At 41.9% G+C, this 14375-nt stretch overlaps 1 protein-coding gene across 3 annotated transcripts; it reads right to left on the reverse strand.

Annotated features, from left to right (window-relative positions):
* Positions 1 to 1291: 1291 nt before the first annotated feature.
* On the reverse strand, positions 1292 to 14078 carry LOC130113275 (cytokine-dependent hematopoietic cell linker). 3 transcript variants are annotated; one of them, XM_056280848.1, is made up of 17 exons: positions 13880 to 14078; positions 10055 to 10093; positions 7962 to 8127; positions 6922 to 6974; positions 6006 to 6060; positions 5117 to 5167; positions 4926 to 4960; positions 4756 to 4775; positions 4589 to 4663; positions 4177 to 4198; positions 3983 to 4007; positions 3811 to 3901; positions 3649 to 3674; positions 3470 to 3564; positions 1787 to 1864; positions 1546 to 1701; positions 1292 to 1463 (listed from the first exon to the last, which is right to left on the reverse strand). In XM_056280848.1, exons 2-17 carry the CDS (start codon positions 10055 to 10057, stop codon positions 1293 to 1295), a joined length of 1122 nt encoding a protein of 373 aa, XP_056136823.1. In that variant the 5' UTR covers positions 10058 to 10093; positions 13880 to 14078; the 3' UTR covers position 1292. The 3 variants fall into 3 exon arrangements, with proteins under 3 accessions (XP_056136823.1, XP_056136840.1, XP_056136832.1); XM_056280865.1 differs by having other exon boundaries at positions 10055 to 10096; XM_056280857.1 differs by lacking the exon at positions 13880 to 14078 and adding an exon at positions 12413 to 12530.
* Between the last annotated feature and the right edge of the window lie 297 nt (positions 14079 to 14375).

The raw sequence follows: 14375 nt of genomic DNA on the forward strand, positions 1-14375 counted from the left end.
ATGAAAATTAAATGAGAGAATTAAAAAGGAAAACTAGTTATTTCATGTAGAGGGTCATAGCTGAACGAATTCGACAGTAGAAAATGACTAAACATTCAAGTCAGGTGTTGTCTTCATGCACGTGATATTCATTGCAAGCGCAATGCAGTTTGACTACCGTAATATGATCACACAACATTTATTTACTGCTAGCACACACAAAAATGCAGCTCACTACTGTGAATCAGAAATAAGTGTTAATGGAGGACTGAAAAGTTACTTTGATTATTGTAAATTAATGTCTGATATATACAATAACGCCAAGGTGATGGATTTGCTCATTCTTGATGTCCCCAGTCTTATCAGCATCCACACATTTTGTTACTGGAGTTCATTTGAGTTGGGGGTGCTAAATGGCATGGATGAAAGCAGTTCAAAGATGCACAATTTGAATTTTTAACAATATCTTATTTTAACTGACAGCTTATGATGGCCATCTAGCCTAGCCTACATATTGAGTGCATTTCTTGACACCTGGGCCCTTGAACCATCTTTAAACCCATTTGTATTTGTTTAGAAATGCACATGCGTCAGACAGAAAAGTGTTTTTCATCCTTATGATTCATGTTTTGCTGTACCGCGTTTTTTTCTAACAGCATTATTATTGCTAAGTGTTTTAAACATAGCCAAGAAGTACAAGATGCCAGGCCTATAATTGTAGGTGACTTCATTGGCTTTGGTTGCCCTAAGTCTTAATGCTATTGTGTATATATTGTATCGTGTTAATAAATATCTGTTACTAAGGAATAGCTGACATAACACTCCAACTCCTGCAATATTTATGTTGTGCATTACTCTCAGATGTTAAATGCATATTGCCACGTCTGAAGCTGCAGTGCAGTCATCAGTCTTTGAAATGTAAAAATCATACCATAAGCAGTGATAATTGCCTCCGAATGTTTTTCTTTGTCTTTATTTCACTCATTTGTGTGAGAATCATTCATGTTTGACAGAACTCTAAATTCGTTTGCATTTTACTTTCAGCGCTTGTTTTCATTGTGGGTTTCATGTTTTATGTTGTGTTGTCCATAAAACTTTTATTAATACAAATAAATTGTTGTGTCAGTTTGTAAAACCTGCTGGGTTTTGTTCATAAACCTGATGCAGTTTCACTGGATGTTGTTCATTAAGGCTCACAGCTTATTGCAAAGCATAAAATGGTTTCAGCAGGTGGTGCAGGGTCATAACAGTGATAATAGCCATGGTAAGAAGTAGTTGAAGAGATAGAGACGGGATGAATTGACAGCTTTTCACTAGAGGGTCACGTGCTTCAACCCTAGGAGTTGCTCAACGTCCCTTTTAGTGGTCGGGCATGTCAACACGCAGTTTCCTGCTAATCTGCTTGCCGTCGTATTTCGCCCATTGATGATTACAATTGGGAATATGGTGTGGAATTTGATGATGTCTGCAACAGAATCAAACATCTGAAGAAAAATGAGTTTAGTGTGAGTACAATTCCTGAGGAGGTTACTTAATCAGTTAAGAGTTTTGAATTTACCCACTTACATCATTTTCCCGTTGTCTTGTCCCAAGGGCATACTTGCTGGCCTTCTCAATGTACCGAATTTTTATATTGTAAACTTTCTTCTCATGATACACCGTCAAAACATAAGGCTCATCGCCGTCGTTCTTTGAACAGTCTCGAACCAAAAATGCACCATCCTGTTACGGTTATTACAGATGATCACTCAAAAGATTTAACAAGTTCAGTTGTTCCAATGCAAAGATAATTCCATAGAAGCAATACCTCGTTCACTAGGTGTAGGGCATGCTCAGCATCAGCCCTATTACAAGGTCCAACATACCAGTCTTCATGATGATATGTCTGAAAAAAGGAGTTAAAGTTGTCAGTATGCTTAAATATACTGCTCAAAAAAATAAAGGGAACACCTAAAAACACAATATAGACCTCGATGAATGAAATATTTCAGCTGAAAATCTTTATTTATTAGACAGAGGAATGTGTTTAGAGCAAAATAACCGAAGAATGATCAATGGAAATCAAAATCATTAGCCCATTAAGGTCTGGATTCAGAATCATACTCAAAATCAAAGTGGAAAATGAGAACATAGGCTGATCCAACTTCTGTGGAAATTCTTCAAGACGATTCAAAATGAGGCCCAGTAGTGTGTGTGGCCTCCACGTGCCTGTATGCACTCCCTACAACGTCTGGGCATGCTCCTGATGAGACGACGGATGGTCTCCTGAGGGATCTCCTCCCAGACCTGGATCAGGGCATCGGTCAACTCCTGGACAGTCTGTGGTGCGACATCGTGTTGGCGGATGGTACGAGACATGATGTCCCAGAGGTGCTCGATTGGATTCAGGTCTGGGGAACGTGCAGGCCAGTCCATAGCATCAATGCCCTCGACATACAGGAACTGCTGACACACTCTGGCCACATGAGGACGAGCATTGTCATGCATGAGCAGGAACCCACCGCCAAACCGGTCATGCTGGAGGATGTTGCAGGCAGCAGAACGTTCTCCACAGCGTCTCCAGACTCTCTCACGTCTGTCACATGTGTTCAGTGTGAACCTGCTCTCATCTGTGAAGAGCACAGGGCGCCAATGGCGAATCTGCCAACCAAGATGTTCTCTGGCAAAAGTCAATCGGGCTGCACGGTGTTGGGCTGTGAGCACAGGCCCCAATTGTGGACGTCGGGCCCTCATACCATCCTCATGCATTCTGTTTCTCACTGTTTGAGCAGAAACCTGCACATTAGTGGCCTGTTGAAGGTCGTTCTGTAGGGCTCTGGCAGTGCTCCTCCTGTTCCTCCTTGCACAAAGGACCAGATAGCGGTCCTGCTGCGGGGTTGTTGTCCTCCTGCGGCCCCCTCCACGTCTCCTGGTGTACTGGCCTGTCTCCTGGTACCTCCTCCATGCTCTGGACACTGTGCTGGGAGACACATCAAATCTTCTTGCCACAGCACGCATTGATGTGCCATCCTGGATGAGCTGCACTACCTGAGCAACTTCTGTAGATTGCAGATACCGCCTCATGCCACCTCTAGTGGTGAGGGCACTAGCAAAATGAAAAACTAACCAAAGATCGGCCAGAAAAGATGAGGACAGGCAAATGGTCTGTGGCCACCACCTGCAAATCCATTCCTGTTATAGGGGTTGTCTTGCAAATTGTCTAATTTCCACCTGGTGGAAATTAGACAATTTACCAACAGGTGAAATTGATTCACAAATCAGTGTTGCTTCCTAACTGGACAGGTTGATATCTCAAAAGTGTGATTGACTTGGAGCTACATTGCATTGCTTATGTGTTCCCTTTATTTTTTTGAGCAGTGTATATATAACACAATGGCATATGGAGGATGAAGCACACACATAATACTTTGTTTTACAGTGTCAAAGTAACCTTATCTGATGATGTAGCAGATAATACATTCCATAACTTTGCTCTATCCACCACATATACCTGTGGAGGCTTTTCCTTTGGAACAAAATCATGTTGGTCAAAGTCTCCTCTGGTTTGAGGCCACTCGTGATTTCTATGCTTCATTGATGATCTTTCTGAATTTGAGTTGGTATGATTTTGTTATTTTCTCTTCATACAGTAGGTGTGATTTTATAATAAAGTTCTCTGGTGTCACCTACCTTGCCATTTGCTTTTTTGATGTGACCTTAATAAAGGCAAAATGCATGAACATGCCAAAAGTTAATATCATGGTATATGATAATCAAATTTATCAAGGATATAGTCTAGTGTCATAGTACACACTTCTTGCAAAAGAAAGGAAAAGTCACATATAAGTGCACCTTTTATCTAGGGGACATTGAATATCCAGATCCAGAGAATATCTAAGGCTGGTATGGTTGGCTGCTGCCTCATCTCCACAGCTCTGTAGATCTGGGAAATACACAAGATCTTGTTTCTGATTTCCAATTTAGCTCACTTTAAACGTCAAATTTCTATTTGTGTTGTACTCACCTTCAGTGGATGCCCTGAATTCTGCCTATACAGCAAAAAATATGACTAGTTGAAAACAGTCAGTCAAAGACAAAATGGTCAAGAAAGCAATAAAGTTGGGCTTGGATTGTCTCTAGCAAGAACAACATTTTGTTTGTATGGATCAGGGTGCATTTATTAGCAGGTTTCTAAAAGTGGCATGTTTGACAACTTACAGTTTCTGCTCCTCTCCATTCACTGAAACAGAAAATGTAGGGCATCACAGATACAGAACTCCACGGAAATTCAACCTGAAATTGCAATTTCTAGCCAAAAGATGGCAATACTGCTACAGTGTGGAGGATTTTTCTTGCTCTGACACTGTGTTTATAACCCCTCCCTCCTCTACAAAGTGCTTTGAGGGCAAGGTCGGCCAAGGAACAGTATCCGTAGAGCAATCAAGGGTAAAGTGTTTTGCTCAAGGGCACTACAGCAGGCCAAAAGCTTTGGTGGCATTACAGTAGAAAACATGCTTTCTATTCTCACTGCCTGTCCTGCTGCAAATGTAATGGAAGAAGCAGATAGGAGAGGAGTAGGTAGGTGACGGGGGTGGGGCGACAAAAAAATGAACCAAAGTAGAGAACTCACTCCCTCCTGCAGGGCTTCTGTAGCTGAAGGCTGGTGATGCGATTCACCAGTTCCTGGGTTAATGTCGAGTGAGACCTGGAACAGTGAAGACTTGAGCCTTACTACAGTCCATTTTAAACCCAACTGGTCAAGTGATTTATAACTTGGTTGGTGGCCAAACAAATCACCTTTGTGAGAGATGTCCATGCTAAAAAAGAAGGGAGAGGTGTTGTTTGTTTAATGACTGACAAGTAATACATGCATACATACCAATACATACACACACGCACACAAGGCACACAACTGCAGACTCAACAAAGCCAACATGTGTATATTCATAACAATAATGTGAGTTTACCTGTTCTCTTGGTTCCACTGTTGATGCCCTCTTATCTGCAAAAAAAAAAGAAGAAAAAAAAAGATTGAAACTTTTGGGACACTGCTGTAAATTTGCATCCACGCCAGCCTCGGAGAGAAATATACCATCACGGTCCAAACAGATGAAAGATGATGCAAAGGCTTTAAGTTGGGTACATTGAGTGTTGTTACCTAATGGGACCTTGTTCCTGGTTGGCTTCAGGGCTCGATTTACAGCAGGACCTGTGTTTCACAGAGAAAAGCATACACTCTACTATAAATAAACAAAATGATTGTACCAGTACCACCAGCAACTAAAATCACCCAATCGCCATATTGTCTTTATCTATTTCAGGTGCTGGAATTCATGGGAGCCTTTCCCAGCAGACACTGAGCAGAATGTAGGGAGTCACTCTGGACAGGTTGCTAGTCTCTCTCTCTCTCTCTCACACACACACACACACACACACACACACACACACACACACACACACACGCACACACACACACACACACACACGCACACACACACACACACACTTCAAAGGCAATTTCCATCCATCCATTAGCCAAACCGCTTATCCTGCTCTCAGGGTCACAGGGATGCTGGAGCCTATCCCAGCGGGAAAATCAGAATAGCCAGAGGAAACGCACACTAACTCTGCTGGGTATTATCTCTTAACTAGTCAAACTAAGTTCTCAGTAACAGAAATCATTTATTTATAATTCATATGCATATGGGGAAGTAAGAACGAGTGCCGGTTCTTCCTCTCTTTCTTTTAAAAACAGACTCTCAGTAAACTATTGTACTAATTTCAGGTCACCTGATAAACATACGATGTTCCCATGATCATCTAACCTTACTGTAATCAATAGTTATATTGATACCACACTGATCACATAATTAGGCCTTTCAATGTACACAAACATTCAGGATCACATGGTCAGAAGAAGAGAGGGATCATTCTCCCGCAAACACAAGTAGGAGGTGGGAACTGTGCACAGAAGGTCTGGGATTGATCCTGCCCAAATGACCTTTGTATTTTATGCTAACATTTTCTGTATGAACATGTTATTTTACCTTGATGAAATGGGGTGTTTCGGGGTGGACATCTGGGGAGCCTATCAGATGTGCCCTGAATGAGTGAAGAGAGAGGAACATAACTAATGCTGGTAAATAACAAAACCAGGTCAAATGTATTGCCTACCTCACTTGAACAAAAACAATGAAACAAACAACAAACAATTAATAGACAGACAGACAGACTGTGAAGGCAAATAATCATATATGGTGTTTGCTTTCTTTTTATCTTTGACCATGTATGACCTATACCATGTTTAACTTTAGTTTTTAATGCTTGGATAGATACTTAAAGCTCATGTGTGGTAGAACAAAGGTAGTGTTATAAAGTGTCTTCTCCATGTGTATTGATAAAGGCCCATTGTTGAGTGTTAGCTGGTATCAGAGGAATGAATGAGAAGCTCAGCTGAGTAGAACAAGGTCTGAAAGAATGGCCCTGGACACCTGACCCCTGAACTCTTTGAACAATATGCAACTGTTATTCATTGGGATGACAATCCAGCAATAAAGATAAACTACTTCCTCCAACCAGGATTAGGGAGAAACTCTGGGTACATACCATTGTCGTCCCAACAATAAGTATGTGGGCTGCAAGGTGTAAAGGGAGTGTGCTCTGACATCAGGGTATGCACTTAAGTATCTATGCTTTTTGCATCTGTTCATGAACATATTAAAGTGTGAAAGTACTGTTAAGAGATTTTTATTTCGCACCTCATTCATTGTCAGAGTGGAATTAAATAATTGTCCCAACACAGACAGACAGACAGACAGACAGATAGACAGACAGTCAGATAGACAGACAGACAGACAGTCAGACAGTCTGTCAGACAGACAGGCTTATGCAAATAAAATTGACTTGACAAATAGACAGACATACAGACAGACAGATAGATAGATAGACAGACAGACAACTTACACTTGAGTTTGAGCACAGGCTCTGCTTGGACGACGACCTTGAAAGCTGTCTATCTGTAAATGCACAAAGTACTTACGATCATCACAGAGTGATTCTGAAATTAAAGTAGTGTAATATTTGCTGGCGTTTTTAGCCATAGAAACAGCAACAGTATTAATATTAACAGAGGTAGGTTGGGGGTTACGGTAATGGGCTAGTTACCGTGGAAGTAGTAGCCATGGTGTTCAATGCCGGTGAGTAATTAAATGTTTTATAGTACAGTTTGAAGTTTGGCCACTTGCAAAGCCACTTTGGTTGGTGCGAACTCCCTCCAGTGCATGGCAGTAGTGATGGTTACAATACTCCTAGTTCTCCCCCTTGCAACACTGTCAGCTTTAAAGCCACATAAAGTGTTGGATGTGGAGCTGCGAGGCCCCTGGCTGGGCCTGACTGTGGTCCACATCCACAGAGGAAAGTAAAGGCAGTCTGTTCACCATGTACACTGTGTGTATTTCCCTCCTCACTCTCAGATAATTGTATGACTCCCACAGCGGGGCCCGGCCAACAGATGGTTCTGGAGACCCACTAAGCAGACCCTTGTTCGCTCAGCGTGAGCTCTCTCTCTCTCTCTCTCTCTCTCTCTCTCTCTCTCTCTCTCTCTCTCTCTCTATCTATCTATCTATCTATCTACCTCTCTATCTGTCTCTCTACCCTATCTGTGAAAAATCCACACCTCTCTACTTTCATTCGCGCTACAGCTTCCAATATAGCGAGCCGGATCTTTTTTTTTTCTTCTTGTTGTTTCTGCCTGCACCTCACTCTCAACTCCATTCTTATTATGTTCACTGGAGCTTTGCTCGGCCGGAGAGGGAAATAAACCCACAGTGCACACACTACTTCCAGTCAAAGTTCTAGGAAAGAACTTTAGATTAATGTTTAGTTTTTTTTTCTTCCCATTTTATTCTTTTAAAGCTTAAGCGGTTCAGTGTAATTCATGAACCAATTACTTTTTGTTTGTTCTTGGCGGATGTGCAGGCTGCTGCAGACACTGTGGTGCCTACCTGCATACTCTCTGTTAGCCTGCAGTGGCCTTGCGGGCTGTATGTGTACATTGTGTGCGCCCTCCTGGTCATTGACCACATGGTACTCTGGGTCCTCAGTGTTGTTATGGCGACTATATCTCTGCTGGTCTCGCCACTTGTTTTGTCGTCTTCTCTTGCTGCATTCCTGCGGAGAGCAAAGGTGTAACTTCATAAAGTGAGAGAGAGAAGCCTGCAGTAAGCGGGCAGCATAACCCGCTGGCTGTTCAGCTGTAATTTTAATTTTGTTGCGGCTTTGATTCATCAAGGTTATGATTTCTGAGACGTGATCTTGATTTTGAAATGATCTGGGCACATTAATTTTGCCAAATTCTTTGGGTACATCTAAAGGTTGATCTAAGTTCTAGCCACAGTACAGCAAATGTCTGAATGATACAAAGCAACCATTTAATCATTATTAAAAAATGTTGCTGGAGAACCTACTCTTTGAAATTATTGGGCAATTAATAATTAACAATGCAGTCAAAAATTAACGACAGTCAAATTTGGACTTATATATAGGCGGCCCTGATACTCAAGGGAAAGACCTTATTTATTCATCAGTTTATGATGGTAGAAAGTTACTTTAGCAGAACAGCATGGTGGCTTCTGCAAACCCTTCCCAAGCCTAACTGGTAAACCAGCAGCAGTCTCTGGGCCGCTAAAATCCCAAAAGCTACTAAATGACACAGGGATATACACAATTCCCCCCCCCCCCATCCTCTCTCTGTCCTATTTTGCGCCGCCACTTGCTCAGCACTTCACCCAACTTAATGTAGCCTAAGAAAGGGGGCTGGTATTCGATCTTGTTTCCGCACTCATTCGCTGATAAGCAGAAGGAGACTATTATGAGGCGCTGCAACACAGCTCACTGCCTCTCTCCATGAGCTGTCCTTATTAAAGTCTCACACTTCAAAGTTCACACACACACACACACACACACACACACACACACACACACACACACACACACACACACACATTAGCCAAGCAATTTTGAATGTGACAGAATCCAAACCCATAGTTTGCAGATGAGGGCCTGTATATTCACTTGCAAAAGCCAGGAGTAATGAGCTATGGGGCTAGTAAACAATATGTACACATTGGTCAATTTATAGACATCATTATGAGTAACTTCACTGTGCTGCATTTCATACTTAAGTTGTTTCATACACTGTAAAAGTGCACATAACTGACTTATCTGAAGTAGTTTACTTAGCTAGAACTCTTCTCTGACCTCAGGGTCCATACTTAAACATTATGTGACGGCATAACTGAGTTATTATATTGGAAAACCAACTCATAAAGCATCTACTGAACTAAATGAGTGCCCCGTGAAGCTGAGATAACCTTTGATGCTTTGATTTACAATGAGGGTTTTTATTACTTAAGAAACTTAAGTAATAAATAAATATTAAGAAATATCTTAAAACTACTTGCTCGCTCATTGGAGGGTGCATAGATCACTGTGATCGGCTGAGTGGAGAAGTGAACATGCATTGCTACCAACGAGGAAGACAACTTCAAACAAACTGAAATGATATTTCATAGTTTATCTTCGAAAGGAATGTTGGCAAAACCTATATCAACAGTTTATGCCTCTCCTAAAGTCAAAGATAGATGAAACGGTAGACTTAATAGGTGGCGGTAAACTTGTCTTTAATCAAGATGCGTCAGTTAACTTTGAATTGCACCTGGAACCAATTTCTTATTTTGCCTGTTTTCCAAAAGATGGTCACTTTATATATCTATCTTTTAACTTTGCAAGTGAATGCAGTGTTTCCTATTTAGATAGTTTCAAATTTCAGGTCTGAATTCTGACAGTGTTTGCACCTCGGATACCTGCAGCGGTGGAGCGTATCTGGCAAGTTTCCTCACTAATACGAATACACAGAGAGCAGAAATCTTGTCTGTGCTGCACAGTCCCTGCCACTGCATTGCATCGCATCAACAACGGCAACCTTTTTCCCCATTTCTGCCCTAAAAGGTAATTTACACAGGGGGTTGCAGACTCCTTGGGAACAGTCATGTGGAACCAGCAGGGAAAGGGCGTGGATATAAGTGCAATAACTCACCATTATCACAGCAGCCTCATGCCTGTTCCTTACACTCTGCTGCTAATGAGGAGGTGAAACAGAGACGAAAAACATCATTAGTTTGGCATTTAGCAAAAGGGTGTGGGCTTTCAGGATAGGATGCCCTTGGAAATCTTTCTCAACTAACACACATGCAGGGGAGTGGGCTCTCTCTGTGTCTCTGTACTGAGTTGCTTTGCTACCACGTTGGGCTGCACTATGGGCCCCTACTCACTTTCAGGGGAAAGCAAGTAGGTCTACATTAAATGTGAAGCACGTAGATTTGGAAATTAGATTTTGTGTTTAATGTAAGCACCGGGCTGCGAAAAGCTCCCTCCTGGCAGGTGGGCACTCAATTAGAGAAGCAGACGCAGTCTAAAACATACATATTTATGGATTAGCATAGTATCAAGTTGTAGTTATCAAGTCATCACTACATGCAAATTAGCCTTGATGATAAGTCATCCCATCCTAGAATGTGTGCAAGTAAAATAAAGAAAATGTATGTGTTGTTTTTTTGATTTTGAGATACTTTATTGATCCCCGTAGAGAAATTATGCTCCGCATCTAACCCATCCTAGCTGTGTATCTAGGAGCAGTGGGCAGCTGCCGTGCAGCACCTGGGGAACAACTCCAGTTCATCTTGCCATGCCTCAGTCAGGGGCACAGACAGGAGTATTAACCCTAACATGCATGTCTATTTTGATGGTGGGGGAAACCACAGCACCCGGAGAAAACCCACTGCAGACACGGGAAGAACATGCAAACTCCACACAGAGGACGACCTGGGATGACCCCCAAGGTTGGACAACCCCGGGGCTCGAACCCAGGACCTTCTTGTTGTGAGGCAACAGTGCTAACCATTGTGCCACAGTGCCACCCAAATATATAGTATAATAGTTATATAGTATTCACCTAAGATAAATGTCTCAGCAAATAGGGGAAGGTGTCCCTCCCTTTGTTATACAGTACTGACTGTAGACATAATATCCCTTGACTAGTGAATGTACATTTACATAACGGGCTTATAAAACAATGAGAAACTGTGTTAGCCAAACATTGTTCACACAAACTCAACCCTTGTGTTATGATCAGGTCAAAATGACCCATTATGAAATTGAGATGAAGATCAGCTATACTGGGAATTTTTTTTATTAAGTTTTACATATATATTGCTATATAATCCAGAGATGGCCTGGGTCAGTGTGACCAGTGAACAGCACATCCATTGCATAGTAATGCAATGATCATGAGGATTGAAATGAGTTACAATGAGCCAAATGTGGTCGAGATCTGTGCCATAGACGTGCCTGTGACAGAGAGATGTGTTGGTGCAGATGATTTATGATCGGGATGTAATACCAGAACAGAGGGCTTCTGTTAGCTCACAATGTCAAGCAGCTCCCCATGTCAGAGGGGGGACATTGCTTGGGAGTGTTTTTTTCCAGTCACATTTGTCAAAACTGCAAGTCTTCCATCACAAAAGGCTCCGGTCCAAATGAACAGTAATCAAGTCTGAGTGAGAAATAATTGAATGGCACACTGAGGACTACTACACCTCCACCCTTAACCCGTATATCCTCACCTCCATCCTCTGCACTTGACTCATGAGCTCTAATCTCACCTTCTGCATTTACGACACCTTTGAGCTTTTTAGGATACGGTTTTAAATCAATGAAAATTGTTTTCCCTGACGAAGAAGCGAGACGAAAAAGAAGAGAGATTCAACAATGGGACTAATATTTTTACTCAATCACCTGAATTTATTTTTTCATCCGTGTAAAAGAATTCCCCTATTCATTAAAACAATTCATGGTCAACTAAATTGCTTTCACAACAACTAGCACAACAATTGGGGAATTTAAGGCCTGATCAAATAATTAAAGTATTATGAAAATTTTCCCGAAACAGAAATTATGGCTTCTTTACTTGATGAAGGACTGTCAGACATGGTAACTGTCAGACATCGTAACATCACCGTACTGCCCCAAACAGGGAGACTCAACATTGATTTTGAACTCTTGACCCAACAGTCACTTTGGCTATGGGAAGATGTTTTTGATGCAATTCTTATTGGGGAATGTGCACTATTTATGCACAGTATCAACTGAAATGATATGGGGCCTTAAGACTAGATTTTGACACTGGGACCCTCTACACGATAAGGCTTTAATCCTAGAATAATGATGCGGGGCCCCTCTTAAGGCCCTTGTCATTTCAGCTGATGTTGTGCTTAAAGGTTACCTCGAGTTCTCTTCAAATGCTCGCCCCATTTTCTCCAACCGTCACCGATTTACTCGGTCACTTCTGCAAAATCCTGTAAGTGCGTCTGACCGGCACTGCCGTTTTCTCGCTTACCTTTTTGTCGATCTCTTCTTGTCATGTGTTGTCTTCTGTGTGCACTGTACTGAGCTGATGGTGGTGAGCGTTCTGGTGCAAAATGGCTGCCGTGCATCACCCGGGTGGGTGCTACACATTGGTGGTGGGTGAGGTGAGTTTCCCTCCTGCACTGTGAAGAACTTTGTGTGTCTAGATAAAGCGCTATATAAATTTAATCCGTTATTATTATTATTATTATTACTCAGTGGCTGCTTGAAGGGCACAGGGTATATGCACAATATACAGCGAGTGGACAATTGGTTGGCTTGGTTGGGGCCCATAGTACATTTTCACCCCAGGACCCCCTCGTGGGTTACCATGATTGAAGATAATTCAGAAACACGCCTTTAAATTATATGGGCAGCGTTTCTGAGCTGATATGAACAGCTTTTCAAGTTCCATCATACCCACACCTAAAGGCTCTTCACACAGCACACGGTGAGGGTTATTATGTAATCTGGGCCACCGCAGCATCGTTACAGGCACAATGCCATGCAGGGAAATACTGTCCTCCTGGGCCTCTTTTTAGTTTTAAAATCCGCTGAGACTTATCTCACACGCATAGCCTTTGATGAGATAATTGTAAGATAGCGTTCCTGCCAGAGGAATATTTTTAATCATTTTTTTTACATGCAAGTATGTGTCTTTTACATACATATTTTTAAATAAAGCCCAATGAGGCTGCCTCACATTGTCCAAATAGAAATGTTGAGATCGAACTTTTTGGTGTAGAGGCTTTCTGCTTCCCTTTCTTTGTAATGCACTTTAAGATTTATTGCAGCCCACATTTCAATTCCCAGGTTTCTTACACGCCTTTTATTTCAAAGTTAATGTTGAACATATTTTGCCTTTGAAGTTGGTGTTTCCATAATAATGAGTGGGATTTTGAAGTTTTCAAATATAAAATGTATTTTATTTTACATGCAACTTATATCAGCTTATGCAGATTTACTGTTGTTGAGGGTGATAAATAGTTTTTCGTACTTAGCCTAAATGAATGCTAGTGTGGCGTTGTGTGCTGTTTTCAATGCAAAGAGCAGACAACTAGCTGGACGTTAAATAATGGCGGCAGTTATAATGGTGTGTATGTGCATGTAACGGTACGTAATCGGCCCAACATATCTGCACTCGCCCCAATGCCACATACCACGTAAACCCACCACCTTCAGGATTATTTTACATTCTAATCGGTGTATTTGAGCCCTGAAGGCACCCTGAGAGTTGTTTACCAGATTTAATAGAGGCAGCAGCCACCACCATATCAGCAAATCTAGCCTGAGTTGGAAAGCCTCGCTCCCCTTTGTATCTACACATGTGTTTGTTTGCATCTGTTCCTCAGCAGACCATCATTTATGCTCTGATCCTCTTTTGACATTATTTTTTACCGTGCACGCAGACCCGCTGTCACAGATACGGGAATTGAGAAATGAGAAGAACCTAACCTACCTCTTGGTAAAGGCCCAGATTTTTACAGCGAGCTCAACAGGCATCGTGTACAGCAATCTCCGATAGTATGGTCACAAAGTCTGCAATTAAAGCTCTTCTACTCCATCAGAAGACGCGCATTCTCATAAGTCTGACTGACACAAGCAGCCCACTGCAGCAACCCATATTTACTTCCTGTGTGGTGACTTTTACTGGCCTGCAACCCGAGGTAATAACAGGTGAGATGGCTGACAGTACTACAGTATAAAGGTACAGGCAGACATCTTGCCCGGTTGTCACCTGGCTTTGCGCATGCTGACTAGTGGTTATTAGATGAATTTATGCAGAAGAAAATAAAAGATTCTTTGACATAGTCTTTTTTTTTTAAATCATGGTTGCTCTGTTTATTAATATATGTGCATATAAGCTTCCCCCTTTATGAGCCCGGTGAGTTATGCCGTGGCAACGCTTTCTTCATGTCATCAGAAAAAATTGAGGTTTCCTGTGTTGCAATTTG

Source organism: Lampris incognitus, chromosome 1 (assembly GCF_029633865.1).
Source record: "Lampris incognitus isolate fLamInc1 chromosome 1, fLamInc1.hap2, whole genome shotgun sequence".
NCBI lineage: Eukaryota > Metazoa > Chordata > Actinopteri > Lampriformes > Lampridae > Lampris > Lampris incognitus.